The following is a 17,632-nucleotide window of genomic DNA, read 5'->3' as shown; positions in this document are numbered from 1 at the left end:
CCTTACAGACCATAGATTAATGCAGCAACAACCTGCGACGTCGCCGCGAGCGAGACCGAGATGTCATTGTCGAGAAGGCGAGTCTCCTGATTTGGAGAGCAGAGCCCCTAACCGAACCATCTCGATAGCTCAGCAATAGGCAGTCTTTCAGTCCACACAATCTGCAATTACTCTCAACCTGTATTACATCCCAAGGGGCTCTATCTCGCCGGCAGGTCACATAATGATCTACACTAGGTCTTAGTGCGTCTTGTCCGCGGGAGGATTGTAAGCTGAGCCAAGGCGATATTAGCCATGCTTCCGTCTCTGGAGGAAAAGAGAGAGAGAACTCACAGATCTTCCTGGTCTTGATGGTCGCCCACCTAAAGCGCTTGGCGTAGAGCGAGATCACGGTCAGCGCGGAGAAGAGGATGACGGCCTTGAGGCCGGACTTCTTGCGCTCGTCGTGCTCGGGCTCGGCGGCCCAGTTGAGGAAAGTGCAGACGTCCTTGGCCATTTGAGAGGTGGTGGCAGGGGTGCCTGCATCGAGCAGCATCAAAAACCGCCTTCAAAGGATGGTGTGTGAGGACTGACCATCCTCGTACTCGACGAGACCGTCAAAGAGGACACGGGCCATGGCGATGGCTCCGTTCGGGAAGTAAGGGTTGTAGTTCATGTTTTCGGGGAGCTCAACGCCCGCCGGGGGGTCCTGGTAGCCGGTAAGGAGGGAGAAAATGTAGTCCTGATCGAGGAACCTTGTCGTGAACACGGGGGTTTGAGCCAGACGGATACAGAGCTGCTCACGATGCCGCCATGGCGGGCCTTGGCCATCAGACTCAGATCCGGAGGAAGCGCGTTGCCGTTGGCGGCGCGGGCGGCCTCCTCGTTCGGGTACGGCGCGGGCATGTAGTCGGACAGCTTGCCGGGACGCTGGAACATCTCGCCCTGGTCGTCGGGACCGTCGGTGTACTCGACCTCCTCGGCCATCGCCTTGACCTCGTCGACGGTGTGCGAAACGCCCACAAGATTGCGCCATGCGATGCGGTCGAGCGAGTGGCAGGACGAGCAAACTTCGCGGTACACCTGGTAGCCGCGACGAATACTGGAGCATAATAGGGCAAGATGATGCCGATGTTAGTCGATTTCGAGGTAATGGGGACAGATAGGAGGGCGGAGGGGTTGTAGGATGCGCACCTCGCGTGGTCGAAGCTGTCTAACCAGCCCTTGTGCGACCAGGGGTAAGTGGCCGGGTGCAGACCCTCTTCAGCGAGCGAGCTCGCGTGAACTTCGCCGATGAACGGGAGGCTGCCGTAAAGGTGGGTGTACCAGGCGATGGAACCGACAGAGAACATAGTCGCGCCAGCCAGGGTCGCCCGCGAGTTCACAAACGTCTGCATCATCCATGACGCCCCGTCAACCCTGTGTCCATATCCATTCGGAGCGCCTCACGCACCTGGAACGCGGAACCCGAAGCGGAAGACGTCGAAGCGAACCGCGCCTGCCAACACAACGCGGGTTCGTCAAAATGCGATTTCGGCCTGGTAAAGGGGTGAACGGACCTGGGCATTACGCGCGGCGGGGGCTCGCGCGGCGGCGAGCGCTTGTTTGAGGGAGCTCGCCGGCAACCTCGTCAACATTTTGTGCAGGGGGGCAAGGAAATGGAGCGGTGGGTAGGAGACGTCCGGGATGCGTCGAGCAAGGATGTGACCGGTGTGACCCGACTGTGGCGTCACGAAGGCGAGGCCAATCACGCCGCGACTTTTTCAACACCGGCCGCGTGCATCGCGAAGTTCCCGTTCCGATGTTATATCTTCGCTTTTCGTATACATTCACATATTTGAACTACGAGAGAAGTAGGGATCATCGCCAAACAGTTCCTGCCGTCTCCCTTAGGACGCCGTCCTCATCCCACTTCGCTGACGGCCGTATCTGGTCTACTATCGCCTGGTTTTGCTCGTTACTATGCAGCAAATTCCGTAGGGCAAATAATGCGTGCTCTCTCATGACTGTATGTTGATCGTCAACCTCCTGTCCTCAATCCCGACGCAAGAAGATGAAGTGACGTACATGGATTGCGTTCGTCCACGACACAGAGGTTCATGACCACGGGGATACCATCGCAGGCCCTGACGCGATCCTGGATCGATCTACTTGACCACGCAAGTACGCCGAGTAACCGTACAAGGTCACGCTTCAGGTAGAAGAAGCCGACTTCACCGGTACTGGCGGCGGTCGCGTTGGCGTTAGGCGCCGCGCCTATGGGTTTACCAAACTGGAGCTTAGGAATGAACCTATCCAGCTGCCGCAAGAGGTCTGCGATACGACAGATTCAGTGCCTTCGAGACAGATTTCGGAAATGGACGTACCTACGAGACCTTCGGCGAATCCTTCGTTCGCTTTGTTTCTGGCCTCCTCTAAGAGCTTTCTTGGGTTAAACGCCCTGCTGGGGATTTGACCGTCTTCCCATGCGAGTACGATCGTGGTCAAGCATTGCGTGGCGAGTACGAGCGCCTCGCAGACCTTGGGCAGGTCGAGGTCCACTCCCTTCAGCTCGGCATCGCCAGCGCTCTCTGCCACGGCTCCGAGAGACCGAGTAATGGACGCCCGTGCCGCGACGCCGAGCTTGTCGAAAATGGCGAGTAGAGAATCGCAGGCGTCGGCGTGTATAGTCGGCGTCTTGGAGCTCTGATTGGCGTGTAGGTACGAGTCGAGGAGTTTCAGGAGGACGGCTTGGTGCGGCGAGACTGTCTCGCCTGCTCTGAACCAATAGCGAAGTCAGCACGTACACGACCATGAGAGGAGGGGGGAACGTACACGGAGCACGAGACGTATAACGAGGGGAAAAGACCTGCGGCTATCACCTGCGAGAGAATTGTGTAACTATATCGCCGTCAGCACCGGCGGGACGGAGGGAGCTGTCCGATTAAGTACCCGATGTCGAAGATCCTCGACTCTTCGCCGTCGTCAGAATCAGAGGCCGCGGCGATTTGGTCCAGCAATGTAACGCATATACGAACGCCAGAGGACGTCTCAATAAGAGACTGGCTGGAGGAGTGCGTCGCGTCAGGGTATGACTCTACGTGGGAGGACCTATGCGTACATCCTCGCCTCGCTGCCGCTGATGCAGTTCAGGACCAGCACCATGCACGACTCCCGAGTTCGGGTATCCGGGTGGGTGAGCAAACGCCTAGCTTGAATATACGCCAGTTCAGAAAAAAAAGGAATGACGAACAGGAAACGAGCTGCTCTCACAATACTATGCTTTTCTCATGAGGGAGCGACATGTAGGTGATCCACAGTTTCGCGGACAGTTCGTCGTTGCTGGTGATGATATTCGAGATCGTTTGGACGAGCATTCGGACGGCAGGATATGCTGTTCATGGCGTAAGTAGGTTTACGGACCACAAGCAGACGGGCTCACAATCTGCGTCCTTCGCGAGAGTGAACGTGGTGTATTGGAACAGGAGCTCTCGTATTGCTGGTTCATATTCACTGAACGAGGATTATCAACCACCACTTCTGAGAGACCTTTGCGGGGATGGGAGACGCACTATGCCAGCTTCTGATTTTCGGAAACGGCCGCAATTAGGTTGCGTGTCAGTCTCGCCACAGACAGTATCGCGTCCCAGGGCCGGTCATCGTCGACGTCGCGTCCAACTTCCTCCGCGGCTAGAAGTTGCCAGAAATGACGGAGAGGTTGCCATATTTGTAAATGGTATTGGGTCATGTCTGATCTGTTGGTTCATGACAATATTTGACTCTCGGAGCAACAAATATCGCGGGTGTATGCACCTCATGCCTGCGTCCGTTGCTAATCGCTGTGAGATCTTATCCACGTTCGACCAATCGTGAGTTGGGGACGCAGACACGCCTCGCACGAATGCATTGATGCGTTCTTCAACGATCTTCGCGGCATTTTCATGGGAATTCCTTACGTCCATTTCACGGATATGAAAGGAAGATGCAAGACCAAGCAGGGAGATCTATCCTGGGCTCCTGAGCCGTCCGGACGCGAAAACAGAAGGGAACTCATTATGAGCACCGCCACTGGGGCAATCCAAAGGCGCTGCGCACGTGATGCTACGCCTTCCATTGCCACCACCTTCCCCCGTTGCTTGGGCGCCGACCGCCGGCCGACCAGTGAGTATGCTGCTGCGCGCGCCAGCCGCTCCTTTTGCTTCCATATACTTGGTGCTGAACCCTGCGTTTTGCCGCAGAGCTACCTGATAAACCGCCTCAACATTGGATATCCCCCCTTCTGGACCCCTCGACTGGTTAATACCGAACCGCGCCGTTCCCTTCCTTTCCTTGATTCAAGAGAGCTATGTCCGCCGACAGGAAGAGCGCTCAGTATGAGCGAGTGCCCGGGGAGGAGAAGGAGCAGGACGTGGTGGAGATCAAGAAAGCGCTCGCGACTACTCCGTCGAAGGAGCATATAGCGCCCACCGGCAGTGAGTTCATTAGCTCTGTGTAACACAAGACGTACCGTACCAACACCATCGCGTTTCAGTTGCTTCGATAGCGTGCTACTGCGTCGCATCGATCCTCATGACGGTCGTGAATAAAGTGAGTTCCATAAGCTGCCTCTGCTCGTCCTGTCTTCTAAGACGAACTGTCACCGCGATAGTATGTGGTATCCGGACGGCAGTTCAACATGAACTTTCTGCTCCTTGCGATACAGTCGTCGGTGTGCTGCGCATGCGTGTTCGCGGTGAAGAGGGCGGGTATCATCTCCTTCCGCGACTTTTCGACGCAGGACGCGAAGGCGTGGTTTCCCGTTAGTTTTTTGCTCGTCAGTGTGATATATACCGGATCGAAGAGCTTGGTGAGCAGATCGTCGGAATGGTCTACAATGAGGGACTTCTGTGCTGATGCAGAACCTATCCGTAGCAATACCTCAACATACCTGTCTATACTATCTTCAAGAACTTGACCATCATCCTCATCGTGAGTGTCTCGTGGCTGCATTAGAGGCGTTTGATCTAAGCCTCCTATAGGCCTATGGCGAGGTCCTGTGGTTCGGCGGCCGAGTCACTGCCTTGACCTTCGTATCCTTCATTTTCATGGTACGTCAAATGCATCAGCCACCCTCGACGATCTGACGTTTCTGCGTAGGTGTTCTCATCAGTGATAGCAGCATGGTCAGACGTGACTACAGCCTCTGCGGATAGTGCGAGCGAGGCGCTCCTGGAATCTGAGAAGCTCTTCCAGGGCGCGACATACGCCAGCGTCATCCGCAACCTGAACGTCGGCTACTTCTGGATGCTGCTCAACTGCATCTCCTCTGCGGGATATGTACGTGGAACTCGGTCATACCAATCTGACACCCACTGAAGCCTGCTTTTGTTCTTACAGGTCCTCATCATGCGGAAACGCATCAAGGCGACAGGGTTCTCCGACTGGGACTCGATGTTCTACAACAATTTGCTCTCGATCCCCGTCCTTGCGGTGTTCTCCATCATCGCTGAGGATTGGGGCACGGAGAACTTGATCAGGAACTTGTACGCCCGCTTCACCTTCGAATACCGTTTAGCTCGGAGCGCTCATCGAATCCCGCGTTTTTTTTTCCTTCTATTTGCAGCCCGCCCGAAAGTCGCAATATCCTACTGTTTGCGATCGCCTTTTCCGGTGCGGCCGCAGTGGGGATCTCGTATACCACAGCGTGGTGTATTCGCGAGACGAGTAGTACGACGTACAGGTGAGCTCTCGCACTCGCAATTCAAACCGATACCTCTTGCCTCCGGCCGCGAGGCAGGAGATGACGAGTCGTTGCGGATCGATGCTGACGACGGGTGCCTCGAACGACAGCATGGTCGGCGCTCTGAACAAGCTGCCCGTCGCCGCATCGGGCATGATCTTCTTTGGCGATGCGGTCACGCTCGGAAGCGTGTCGGCGATAGGCGTGGGCTTTTTCGCCGGGCTACTCTACGCGGTCGCGAAGAACAACCAAAAGAAGGCGGAGAGCGCAGCGGGCCGGGATAAGGGCATCATCCCTCTCTCGAACAGATCGAAGGATTGATTGTTTCGCTAAGGTGAACCGCGACGATGACGCTTGTCTCCTAGATTGTCCGCGTAGTTGTTTATTTAGATGCCCCTAGGGCGGGATCGGGTCTCATGAGCGGATGCGGGAGAACGCGCACGGCCAACGTGGGTGTGCGTTGTACAATGTGGTCGATGGTATTCGACGGACGCTAGCGAGACATTGCTGTTCTGAGGCTTCACTTCCCTGAGGACTTGGCTCTGGCAATAAAGCGGGAACCCGCATGAAATCAAATGCCTAAGACCGACCGGACCCCGATCTAGTCCCGCTCATCGGTTATCAGCCCCTGCTATCTTTAAGCCTCTTCTGTTGCCGCCCGCCACATCCCTTCCTCGCGCCTGCCCTCAGCGAAACGCGCGAGCCCATCTCATCTCGTTTCCAATCTTTCGCTCTCCATCCACCCACCTCCACGGCCGCTCGCCGTTCCTCACAGCGATCGCGAGCTCTTCCTCCCTCTCTCGCTTCCGTTCGATAAACACTTGAACCGCAACCATGGCGGCGCCTCCGAAAGCCACGGCGGGCTTGCACCCCCCGCGCCTCGCGCACATATTCGCTGGCTCGCCCAGTGCGCCCGGAACGCCGGTGCACTCGATCCAGACGATGAGGCGCAAGGCCGCTGGGCACAGCGGTCCGCTCACCAAGATCCTCGTCGCCAATCGCGGGGTAAGCCATCCCATCCATCGCTCTCCTCACCGCATCGCGGTTTCATGATCCCGCACGCATATATGCTCATCGAACGTTACAGGAAATCGCGATTCGTGTGTTCAGGACAGCCCACGAGCTCGCGATGCACACCGTCGCTATCTACTCCTATGAGGACCGGCTGAGTGCCCATCGCCAGAAGGTGGGCCGATTGCCTTATTCGACGCGATCCGCCAACGATGACGCGTTTTGCATTTCTTTTGTTTAGGCAGACGAAGCGTACCGCGTCGGCGAGGGCTTGACGCCCGTCGCTGCTTATCTCGCCCAGGACGACATCATCAGGATCGCTCTGGAACATGGCGTCGACATGATTCACCCTGGGTACGTCATGCATAGACCTCGTTGTGTTCATTTTCTCCTTAACTTAACGGATGTCTCAAGATACGGCTTCTTGTCCGAGAATGCCGAGTTTGCACGCAAGGTCGAGCAAGCTGGCATTGCGTTCGTCGGGCCTACTCCTGAGGTCATCGACGGACTCGGCGACAAGACCAAGGCCCGTACTCTTGGTACGCCCTACACTTCCCGTTATTGTACGCCCGCGCACTGACGTCATCGCTTTCCAGCTATGAACGTTGGTGTCCCCGTCGTCCCTGGTACCCCCGGCCCCGTGGAGTCCTGGCAGGACGCCGAAGCCTTCATCAAGGAATACGGCTTCCCAGGTGTCTGCACCGCTTTTTCCTGTCCTCTCTTCCTCGACTTACGTTTGTGCCGGCAGTCATCATCAAGGCCGCGATGGGCGGCGGGGGGCGCGGCATGCGCGTCGTCCGCGAGGAGTCCGAGGCCAAGGTCTCGTTCGAGCGCGCCGTGAGCGAGGCCAAGGCTGCGTTCGGCGACGGCACCGTCTTCATCGAGCGCTTCCTCGAGCGCCCCCGCCATATCGAGGTCCAGATACTCGCGGACGCGGTCGGGAACACGATCCACCTCTTCGAGCGCGACTGCTCCGTCCAGCGCCGGCACCAGAAGGTCGTCGAGGTCGCGCCCGCGCTGCACCTGCCCGAGGAGGTCCGCCAGGCGATCTGGAACGACGCGATCAAGCTCGCGAAGAGCGTCGGGTACAGGAACGCCGGCACGGCCGAATTCTTGGTCGACCAGATGGGCCGCCACTACTTCATCGAGATCAACCCCCGCATCCAGGTCGAGCACACTATCACTGGTTAGGCTTCATTCATCTCCTCTTTTCGAGCGAATACGATGCTGACGAACTCCGGGTGCAGAGGAGATCACCGGTCTCGATATCGTCGCCGCCCAGATCCAGATCGCGGCCGGCGCGACGCTCCCGCAGCTCGGTCTGACCCAGGAGGCGATCACGAAGCGCGGCTTTGCCATCCAGTGCCGTGTCACCACCGAAGATGCGGCGCACAACTTCCAGCCCGACACCGGCAAGATCGAGGTGTACCGCAGTGCTGGTGGTAACGGCGTTCGTCTCGACGCGAGCTCCGGTTTTGCTGGCGCTCAGATCACGGTAAGTCATCATAGACCCTGTTGTTACCTACGGGACAAGCTTGCTTACGCGCTCTTCAGCCCCACTACGACAGTCTGCTCGTGAAGGTTTCCGTCACCGGCACCACGTACGAGGTTGCGAGGCGCAAGATGCTTCGTGCGCTCGTGGAGTTCCGAATTCGGGGCGTGAAGACGAACATTCCGTTCTTGCTCCGTCTGCTGACAAACGACACCTTCGTGTCAGGAAAAACCTGGACTACAGTGAGCATCACTCTCGTCGTCGTCATGCGGTTGCTCATGTTGCTTCGCAGTTCATCGACGACACTCCGGAGCTCTTCAGGCTCGTGCAGACTCAGAACCGTGCACAGAAGCTGCTCGCTTATCTCGGAGATGTTGCCGTTAACGGCAGCTCGATTAAAGGACAAACTGTACGCTCATTCAAATGCAAGTTGGATTCTGAGAGGCTGAAACCGTTGTTGATAGGGCGAGCCCGGCCTCAAGGACGAGATCGTTATCCCTCCCTTCCAAAATCGTGAGGACCCCAACGGACCTCCTCTCGACGCCACCCTCCCCTGCGAGCAGGGCTGGCGCAACATCATCGTCGAGAAGGGTCCGGAAGCGTTTGCCAAGGCTGTCCGCGAGTACCCCGGCTGCCTAATTATGGACACGACGTGGCGCGACGCGCACCAATCTCTCCTCGCCACGCGTGTGCGCACGGTCGACATCGCGAACATCGCGAAGCATACGAGCTATGCGCTCGCGAACGCGTACTCGATCGAGTGCTGGGGCGGTGCGACGTTCGACGTCGCGATGCGGTTCTTGTACGAGGACCCGTGGGAGCGCCTGGTGGGTTCATATTGTGCTGGCTTCCGTATCAGTCGGATGTGCTAAGGCCGCCTTTCAGCGCACGCTCCGCAAGCTTGTCCCGAACGTGCCGTTACAGGCGCTCGTCCGTGGCGCGAACGGTGTCGGTTACACCAGCTACCCGTAAGTGAACTTCCCCTTTGCCAGGTATCCAGCTGCCTGATAAGGCTCATAGTGACAACGCCATCTACGATTTCTCCAAGAAGGCTGTCGAGAATGGTCTGGACATCTTCAGGGTGTTCGACTCGTTGAACTACATCGGTCAGTAATCCGCACCTATCCTCGTTTCCCCAGTTTACTGACGTCGCACGTAGAGAACGTGGGTGGCTGATATTCTAGGCCTGGAATCTCGGCTAACCGTCTATCTAGCTCAAACTCGGTATCGACGCCGCGAAGAAGGCTGGCGGTGTTTGCGAAGCCGTCGTCTGCTACAGCGGTGATATCGCCGACCCGAAGAAGACGAAGTACACCCTCCAGTACTACCTTGACTTCGTCGACCAGCTTGTGAATGAGGGCATTCACGTTTTGGGTATCAAGGACATGGCCGGTCTCCTGAAGCCCCAGGCTGCGACCATGTACGTCTCGATAGGCCCCACTGCGGAGGTTTCGCTCATACGTGCATACAGGCTTATAAGCGCAATCCGCAAGAAGTACCCCGACCTCCCCATCCACGTCCACTCGCACGACACCGCCGGTATTGCGACGGCCAGCATGATCGCTGCCGCCGCCGCCGGTGCCGACGTCGTGGACGTCGCCATCGACAGTCGGTATTCCGTTTTCGCTTGGAAGGGATTTTGCTCATATCCTCCCAGGCATGTCCGGCCTGACCTCGCAGCCGCCCATGGGCGCTGTTTGCGCCGCGCTCGAGCAGACTGGCCTCGGCACGGGCATCCGCTACGCCGATATCCAAGCCTTGAACTTGTACTGGAGCCAGGCTCGCATCCTTTACCAGTGCTTCGAGGCGAACGTCCGCGCGTCGGATTCGTCTGTCTTCGACCACGAGATGCCTGGTGGTCAATACACCAATCTCATGGTACGTCCTCGGCGTTCTCATCTTCTGTGACACGCCACTTAACGTTGTTCAGTTCCAAGCCTCGCAGCTTGGCCTCGGTACCCAGTGGACCGGTAAGTAATTACTTGAAGCCTCGATTACTTGGGCTCATGACTGGCGCGCAGAAATCAAAAGGAAGTACATCGAAGCTAACGAATTGGTGCGTGTCGGCTTCTTCACAGCTCATTAGCAACGCTCAAGTGCATGTTCACGTTCAGTGCGGAGACATCATCAAGGTGATTGCCCCTTTTCACCGTACATTGACATCCCGTCCTCACATCCCCCATAGGTCACGCCGTCGTCGAAGGTCGTCGGCGACTTCGCTCAGTGGATGACTTCGAACAAGCTGTCGAAGCAGGACGTCATCGACCGTGCCGAGACGCTCGACTTCCCGTCGTCGGTCGTCGAGTTCTTCCAGGGCTACCTCGGGCAGCCCGTCGGCGGATTCCCAGAGCCCCTCCGTTCGCGTATCATTAGGGACAAGCCGAGGATCGACGGGCGCCCCGGCGCGACCATGGAGCCCCTCGACTTCAAGAAGATCAAGGCGGAGCTGCGCAGCAAGTTTGGCAAGCACATTTCAGACAGTGATGTGACGTCGTATGTCATGTATCCAAAGGTGAGCGACTTCACGTGTATAGTCACGGACGAACGTTAATGAACCTCCGACGCGATAGGTCTTCGAAGAGTATCAGAACTTCGTCCAGAAGTACGGTGATCTCAGGTATATCTCGACGCCCGCGCGTTAACGACACTTCGCTGACTAGAGGTCCTCCAGCGTGATCCCGACCCGCTACTTCCTCGGACGTCCTGAGATCGGCGAGGAGATGCATATCTCCATCGAGAAGGGCAAGACGTTGATCATCCGGTTGATGGCCGTCGGCCCTGTGGTCGAGGGTAAGGCGCAGCGCGACGTCTGGTTCGAAGTAAACGGCGAGGTCAGCGTTTGTCGTCGTGGCAAGGGCGATGTACTTACGACTGCTCGAAGGTTCGCGCCGTCTCCGTAGAGGACAAGAACTCTGCCGTCGAGACCGTCTCGCGCGAGAAGGCGACATCCGATCCCGGCTCAGTTGGCGCCCCGATGTCCGGTGTCGTCGTCGAGGTGCGCGTCAAGGAGGGTCAGGAGATCAAGAAGGGTGACCCGCTGTGCGTCATGAGCGCGATGAAGGTCAGTTCGTTACAAGTTGATGTTCGCGCGAGTACTGACTGGGCCGTTAGATGGAATCTGCCATTACTGCGCCGGTGTCTGGCCACGTCAAGCGCGTCGTTGTACAAGAAGGTGAGAAATCAGACCATTACCAGGTCTGCGGGTGCATCATTGCTGACTTTCCTGCAGGTGACTCCATCAACCAAGGCGATCTCACCGTGGAGATCGTCCACTGATTCCGTTGTACCATATGAATGAACTGTATGCCAGCAAACAAGATGTAGACCAGCATGATGTATCTGTTTCCATGATGACTATTTTATGTTCGGTTTTGCAGAAACATGAACACAGTGCATGCCAGCTGCTTGCCTGAGATGCACGACTCTTTAAGTGAATGATAGGATTATGTTCGATTGTGTAAACTAGGGTATTGTGGTCAGTTGCTGTCCATGGCATCCTCCAATACAAGCTCAAATTCATCATAGTCTCCTTCGTCATGCTGAGCATCACTTCCTTGCCTCTCTTCTGGCCATAGACCATCCCCAATCAAGAGACCCTCATGCTCATAACCCTCAGCTTCTCGCTTGAATTCACTATGACCGGGCAATCTTGGATCACCGCTGGAGTCTGTGGTGACTGAGGGCTCCAGGGTTGGACGTATGGGCCTTGACAACAGTTGAGATATGTCTGCAGCAGACATGTGCTGCTGTGTGTCCACAGTGATCTCCCTTGGGACAAAAAAGGATAAACCAAGGGGGTGGGGAACTGGTAAGCGGCTCAGCTCGGGAGTGTCAGAGTCGGAGTCTTGACCATCATCTTCTGGATCTGGGTGATCCAACTTCTTCCACCTCTTCCTGGGGGAGGTAGGAAGATGCTGTGAAGGCCTTGTCCCTTGATACACCGGTAGCATGTTGTAGCTGATCCCTGGGGCTAATGGTGGTGGGAGCTTTCCGAGGCTAGGTAGCTGGATCAGATCGTGCTGTGGTTGCAGAATCATCCAGAGGTGGGAAGATGAGACGGGTGTTTCAAGTAATGCTCTGTGGGCCCTGCCAAAATGTGCAGTGAGGATGGGACTGTTTAAATAAGTCCTTTGACAGCCTGTGTAGATGGATGGATGAGTGAATTATCATAAAAAAGCGAATTCATGGATTTACCTTTGGCAGGACACGGAAGAGGTATTTGTGGCATGTGTACTGCCTTGATATGAGTGACAAGTGCCTCCTCTGACTCCAGATCATCGACAGAACAATCTTGTATGCCACATTTCCATGTATCCTGGAAGAACAGTCAGATTTGAAGGACCACTGGTGACTTCTACACACATCAAGTATCTGCCCTTCACATTGACAGTGAAATATAAGGTGCTAGATGGTATGATAAGCTCTCTTGGTGGCTTGGAGTAGGAGCCAACAAACCTCCTTTAGTGCATACCAGCAATTGAGGATGGCAGTACAATCCATCCAGATACAGTTGAGCTCCACCAAAGCTGTCATAGCCATAGAAGGAACTGCAGATAGTTCAATCAGAACTCGTTCAGGGGGCATGAGGCCTTAGGGTTAGGATCAGGGTTGGAGTTGGGGCTGGGGAGACGAGTACAAACAAGAAAAGTGTGGTGGTCACCTTGGTCAACCTGGAGACAATGTGAACGATCTCCAAAAAGCACATCACGTGACTGTGGGAACATTGAAGTATCCACTCGGTGCAAACCTGGTCAACTATAAGGCTGTTTCTTCCCTCCATGGTCCCTCATGTCCAACACACTTCAGGTTCTCCTCAAATGGTGTCATGCATCTGGTATCACAATCGACAAGCGGCTGCAAATAGTGCATGACAACGGTGGTTTGTGTGTTCATGCTACAGCAGAGATTCCTGTGTCATCCTCAGGTTTGTACATGCAAATTATTTCAGTATTCCACCTAAAGCTTCTGCAGTGGTTCACATCCCGAGGACAACAGTGCTATCAGTGCGATCTTGTCACCGTGGTCTTCATCAGTTCATCAATTGGCAACAAACACTGTATGGCTTATCTGCTCAGCTGTTCCTTGCCCTTGCATTGTATGGTGAAATCCTGCAAGGCATACATTCACGGTGGCATGGGTACATCCAATCCCTCCCTATAGAGCCCCCAATGATTGCAAGCTTATGGGGTTTGAGTAGTTGAGCCTCTGCTGCTGCTCACAGCTTGACCCATGCTGATATATGCTGGACATAGCTTTTGAAAGCCTGGGAGACCAGGATCTGTTCTTGGACCCAAACTGGAAGATGGATAGCCAGTCAGCATGGTCCTGGGCAGCTGGTACTGAGCTCTGGCATGCAATCCATGATTATCAGGTAGCAAGCTACAGTGTAATTCTGAGCATCATCCAGCATGAGCATGAGCTGACTGCAAACAATGTACAGGATGCAGTCCACCGCTTCTATCAAAGCACTGTGGTTCCTACAATCAACCATCTGTGGCCAAACTCAGGACCAACCTTGTCAGGTTTTTGCAGGGCCTTTGCCCTAGTGTCGTCAAGGGCATTCATCACAGATGCATACCACGGCCTTTGCATGGTCCCTATTGCAGATGTGTATGTTCATTCTGCCATCACACTCTGTTCAGCTTACAACTCACTCCAACATGCTCCCCAGGTTCAACCACATTCAAGACAATCACATCCATCTTGAGGTAGTGCATCCGACAAGCATCATTTGTTCTCATGCTGAAACCTCAACAGAGTGACTACCATGTCTGCCCTACATGTGGTTCCCTCGATGAATGTCCCCATGACGAAGACGGCAGCACCGTTGAGCGCGGCTGGCGGCAGCCATTGAACGGCCAAAGCGGCAGCGACACATATGAGATGGTCACCAATGCACACGTGCAGGCTGGCGAAGAAGTATTCAATACATACGGAGAGCATTTGAGCAATGCCGAGCTCCTGGCACGGTATGGGTTCATGCTCGATAGCAACGAAAACGACAGCATCCAATGGTACGCGAACGAGCTGCCGTGGTATGTCAGCGAGGCAATTACGGCGGCAGAAGTGATTTTCTCACTCATTTGTTCAGGATCTTCGGCCGCGGGATCGGGAGCGCAACTCCAAACCCCGAAAGTCCCGAGTGCGATGAGTCGAGCTTCTCGACGCAAGCCGACGCAGAGGATGGCTCAGACCAACAGCGAGCCCCGAAACGTCGGAGGCTCGCTAGTCCGACGAGGGTGGACAACGGAACCGCACGAACGACGCACGAGCCGGCGGGCTTCGGCGGTGTCATCGACGAGTCACGGCATGCTTTGGAGCTGCGGCTGCTTTCGTATTTGATTGCCCAGTGGCCCGACAGCACAATGTGGGAGTCGTCAAACCTTGTCGCTCCAGTTGGTCGAGAAAGCGCGGGCTCCGACGGAAATACACTTCTTGGGAACGATGAGGTCCCGCGCGCGAACACACCCATATTCCAACTCAACGCGGACGGCAAGGTATCGCACCACTTGTGGGTGTATGCGGCCACGGTCGGGCTGCTTCAATTGAGGAAGGAGAGAGATTCCGAGGAAGGGCGGAGGAAGGTGGTGGAAGAAGTCGAGAATCGACCTTCGGACTATATCGGGATGCTCCAACGCGCCGCCCAGAAACAGGTAGAGTTGGAATGTGCTGTGGAAGAGCGCCAAGGGGCTAGCGAAGAGCAAGGGCTCACGGAGGACGATCTGGCTATCAACTTGGGTGGTGGTGCCTCCTCATACGAACACGCTATCGAAGCGGAGATCAGCGACGAATCGTTGTTGCACTTCTTGACTTTGATTGCGCGTCAGGTGATACGGCTCTGCGAGGACAGGAGACATCAGATGGCGTGCTCCTCCAGCCAAGAAGTGAACGAGCGGCTTGATGTAAGTCCGCCATTCGAGCATGCGGTGCGGTAAGGGCTGAGCAGGCGTTGCTGTAGGCACTTCCCGCGGATATGAAGCGAACGCGCATGGCAATGACCGAGACACTCACGGAATTGTCCATGTTGGAGAGCTGCGAATGTGCGTGGAAGGAGCTCGAAGAAATATGCGGAAGCACGTAACGGTCACGGATGTCTTCTGTGAGATCGAACACGGTCTGAATATGATCATCATCATTTCATTGTGGCAATCTAGGGTGCGTCTAAGATATCGCCGGCCGATGCACGAAGATGCAACACGGCTTCCTCGTGTAGTTCGCGTACTATATCCTATAGCAGAGATTGGTTGTGAGTGCCTGGAGTAGCACGAGTAGATAGGCAAGGACATGGGCGGGCTGGACTTACCGAGGCATCAGCGACTTCGGACACGAGCCCGACCCCTTGACCCGACCACACAACAGCCCTGTCCGTTCGCCCCTCCTTAACCGCCTCTGCGTACCGCTCGCGCAGCTCTTCCGGCTTCGATCCATCTTCTAACTCTTCCACAGCACGATTACGGACACCTCTCCCATCTATCCCGGCAGGCCAGCCCACGGTCCACCGCGAATAGTCGAACGCCATCGAGCGCACCGTCGACGTCGCGTCCGCTTCCTGGAGCACCTTCTTCTGCGCGTCGGTATAGAGAGATTGATGCGAGAGTAGGAAGCGAGTGCCGAGAACTGCGCCGTCAGCGCCGAGCGCAAGGACAGCGGCCACTTGGCTGCCACGCGCCAGCCCGCCCGTAGCCAGTACCGGCACATCCTGCAGTCCAGCGGAGCGCAGGGCTGCCAACGTGGACGGTATCAGGCTGAGAAGAGGTGGTGCCGTGGCCGATCCGTGTCCGCCTGCTTCGATGCCTACCCCAAGGTGTCAGTGCGTATTCTCCCGTTTGCGAGCCCAGACACGTACCTTGGGCGACTATCACGTCAGCACCCCACTGTTCTACAGCTTGGACCGCTTCTTGTGGCGACGAAAGCTGAACGAATATGGGCGTCTGCTGCCCATATCCGAGCTCGGCCTCGGCCGTGCGCGCGAGTTGGATCCAGCGACGTAAGTCCGCGCCGAAGGCGAACCACAGGGCGGAGACGCGGTTTTGGAGCGCGAGCGGGATGAGGTCTCGACCTAGTTCTGGGCGTTCGTCCAGAATCCACCCTATGAAACCCACCCCGATGCGGAGGGGCTCGTTTCGGGAAGTGCCTAGGATCTCGCGAGCGGTGAAGAGCTCTTTCTCGAATTTCTCGGCGGGGTCGTACCCTGTAACGAGACTGAGACTGGGCCTACGTGGTTACGGGCTGATGCGCACCAGTTTGTATGAAACCAAAGCCGCCCGCGGAGGTGACCGCCGCAGCGAGTCGGGCACAGGTCCCGCCTGCCATCGGCGCCGATATCACTGGCGTCGAAATCTCTGCATGTATGCGTCAGAGTCTCGCTACCGCGTGCTTGACGAGGAGCGACGTACTCAAGAGCCTGGTAATCCTGGATTTGAATTTGGCCATGGTTCAGAACAAGGAAGTCGGGTTAGCTCGGGTAGTCCGTCATATGAGCTTAACCGGAGCTCTCATAAGATCCCGCTCATTGCGCTGTGCCACACAATACGAGTCGAACATGTGATAGTGCTAGTAGAGGTAGTAGATATTATTGCAATTGCACTGAGAGCGGCGCGAGTCAGGGGGTGAGGAAAGAGGCGCGAAGGCGCGACGGCGGCGAGCGCCTCGTGTTGCTCGCTTGTCTCTGACCATCTCCCCGCCTTTTGCTACTTTCCAGCCCGAAACGTAGCCCATCATGGTGCGCCCACGTCGCGTCGTACACCGTCTCGTTAGATCTGACCATGATCGTTCTTCACATCTAGCCGCCGCCCAAAGCGAAGGGCGGAAAAATGCTGAGCTTGATCAACTGGCGGCTGAAAGTGACGATCAACGACGGACGCGCGCTTACGGGCCAGATGCTCGCGTTCGACCGGCACATGAATCTTGTCCTCGCCGAGTGCGAGGAGTTCAGGCGCGTGCGCCCGAAGAAGAAGCCGGGCGAGACGGAGGCGGGCCCGGTGCAGGAGATGAAGCGTAGCCTGGGCCTTGTCATCCTCCGCGGCGAGACGGTCGTTAGCTTGAGCGTCGAGGGCCCGCCGCCGGTCACGGATGAGGACAAAAAGAACGTGGTGGGTACTCTTTCATTTTTCGTGTGGCCACGACGCGTTGCGTCGACGTATGCGCGAAACTTCATTAGCTGACAATATTTTTCTTCGCTCACGTTTTCAGTTGCCTGTTGGTCCCGGTCGTGGTGCGCCAGCTGGTCGCGGAATGGGCATGATGCCGCCCAGTGCGTGTTTCCCACCACCAACCCCTAGTTCGCATCCCCGCTCACGCAATTGAATCATATAGTGGCGCCCCCGATGATGGGACGCCCGCCTATGCCGTTCGGCCCCCCTGGCATGCCCGGTCCCCCTCCCGGGTTCCAAGGTCCCCCGCCGGGCTTCCAACCGCCCCCAGGATTCCCTGGCGCGCCTCCTCCCGGGTAA

General features: G+C 56.4%; 7 protein-coding genes across 7 annotated transcripts; 4 read left to right on the top strand and 3 right to left on the bottom strand.

Moving 5' to 3' along the window:
* Positions 1-240: 240 nt before the first annotated feature.
* On the bottom strand, positions 241-1,376 carry PUNSTDRAFT_73510 (uncharacterized protein; the record flags this gene model as incomplete). Its single annotated transcript, XM_007386589.1, has 5 exons — positions 241-272; positions 334-519; positions 574-721; positions 784-1,081; positions 1,174-1,376. 5 exons carry the CDS (start codon positions 1,374-1,376, stop codon positions 241-243), a joined length of 867 nt encoding a protein of 288 aa, XP_007386651.1.
* A 408-nt stretch (positions 1,377-1,784) lies between these two features.
* PUNSTDRAFT_54457 (uncharacterized protein) lies at positions 1,785-3,980 on the bottom strand. The gene is made up of 10 exons (XM_007386588.1): positions 3,772-3,980; positions 3,531-3,713; positions 3,401-3,471; positions 3,232-3,352; positions 3,080-3,166; positions 2,911-3,024; positions 2,794-2,859; positions 2,346-2,737; positions 2,047-2,292; positions 1,785-1,985 (listed from the first exon to the last, which is right to left on the bottom strand). Exons 1-10 carry the CDS (start codon positions 3,918-3,920, stop codon positions 1,840-1,842), a joined length of 1,575 nt encoding a protein of 524 aa, XP_007386650.1. The 5' UTR covers positions 3,921-3,980; the 3' UTR covers positions 1,785-1,839.
* Positions 3,981-4,303: 323 nt separating this feature from the next.
* On the top strand, positions 4,304-5,998 carry PUNSTDRAFT_136971 (UDP-galactose transporter; the record flags this gene model as incomplete). Its single annotated transcript, XM_007386587.1, has 9 exons — positions 4,304-4,430; positions 4,490-4,545; positions 4,607-4,804; positions 4,870-4,926; positions 4,977-5,045; positions 5,095-5,274; positions 5,335-5,480; positions 5,561-5,677; positions 5,788-5,998. The coding sequence occupies 9 exons, from the start codon at positions 4,304-4,306 to the stop codon at positions 5,996-5,998; spliced, it is 1,161 nt and encodes a 386-aa protein (XP_007386649.1).
* A 430-nt stretch (positions 5,999-6,428) lies between these two features.
* PUNSTDRAFT_127565 (pyruvate carboxylase) lies at positions 6,429-11,544 on the top strand. The gene is made up of 25 exons (XM_007386586.1): positions 6,429-6,682; positions 6,765-6,863; positions 6,930-7,042; positions 7,103-7,227; positions 7,285-7,380; positions 7,437-7,874; positions 7,936-8,183; positions 8,243-8,422; positions 8,473-8,589; positions 8,645-9,007; positions 9,066-9,148; positions 9,201-9,286; positions 9,340-9,344; positions 9,395-9,600; positions 9,652-9,788; positions 9,838-10,058; positions 10,111-10,150; positions 10,202-10,236; positions 10,295-10,312; positions 10,366-10,692; positions 10,751-10,797; positions 10,852-11,011; positions 11,062-11,241; positions 11,292-11,352; positions 11,410-11,544. The coding sequence occupies exons 1-25, from the start codon at positions 6,512-6,514 to the stop codon at positions 11,454-11,456; spliced, it is 3,603 nt and encodes a 1,200-aa protein (XP_007386648.1). The 5' UTR covers positions 6,429-6,511; the 3' UTR covers positions 11,457-11,544.
* Positions 11,545-13,840: 2,296 nt separating this feature from the next.
* On the top strand, positions 13,841-15,261 carry PUNSTDRAFT_136969 (uncharacterized protein; the record flags this gene model as incomplete). Its single annotated transcript, XM_007386585.1, has 4 exons — positions 13,841-13,888; positions 13,938-14,215; positions 14,272-15,082; positions 15,139-15,261. 4 exons carry the CDS (start codon positions 13,841-13,843, stop codon positions 15,259-15,261), a joined length of 1,260 nt encoding a protein of 419 aa, XP_007386647.1.
* Positions 15,262-15,296: 35 nt separating this feature from the next.
* Positions 15,297-16,633, bottom strand: PUNSTDRAFT_54454 (NPD-domain-containing protein). Its single transcript, XM_007386584.1, has 5 exons — positions 16,577-16,633; positions 16,421-16,522; positions 16,027-16,371; positions 15,484-15,974; positions 15,297-15,408 (listed from the first exon to the last, which is right to left on the bottom strand). The coding sequence occupies exons 2-5, from the start codon at positions 16,491-16,493 to the stop codon at positions 15,331-15,333; spliced, it is 987 nt and encodes a 328-aa protein (XP_007386646.1). The 5' UTR covers positions 16,494-16,522; positions 16,577-16,633; the 3' UTR covers positions 15,297-15,330.
* A 360-nt stretch (positions 16,634-16,993) lies between these two features.
* Positions 16,994-17,632, top strand: PUNSTDRAFT_73081 (Sm-like ribonucleoprotein; the record flags this gene model as incomplete). Its single annotated transcript, XM_007386583.1, has 3 exons — positions 16,994-17,272; positions 17,373-17,433; positions 17,496-17,632. The coding sequence occupies 3 exons, from the start codon at positions 16,994-16,996 to the stop codon at positions 17,630-17,632; spliced, it is 477 nt and encodes a 158-aa protein (XP_007386645.1).

This window comes from Punctularia strigosozonata, assembly GCF_000264995.1.
Source record: "Punctularia strigosozonata HHB-11173 SS5 unplaced genomic scaffold PUNSTscaffold_11, whole genome shotgun sequence".
NCBI classification, from domain to species: domain Eukaryota; kingdom Fungi; phylum Basidiomycota; class Agaricomycetes; order Corticiales; family Punctulariaceae; genus Punctularia; species Punctularia strigosozonata.
This window is presented reverse-complemented; position numbering and strand designations above follow the sequence as displayed.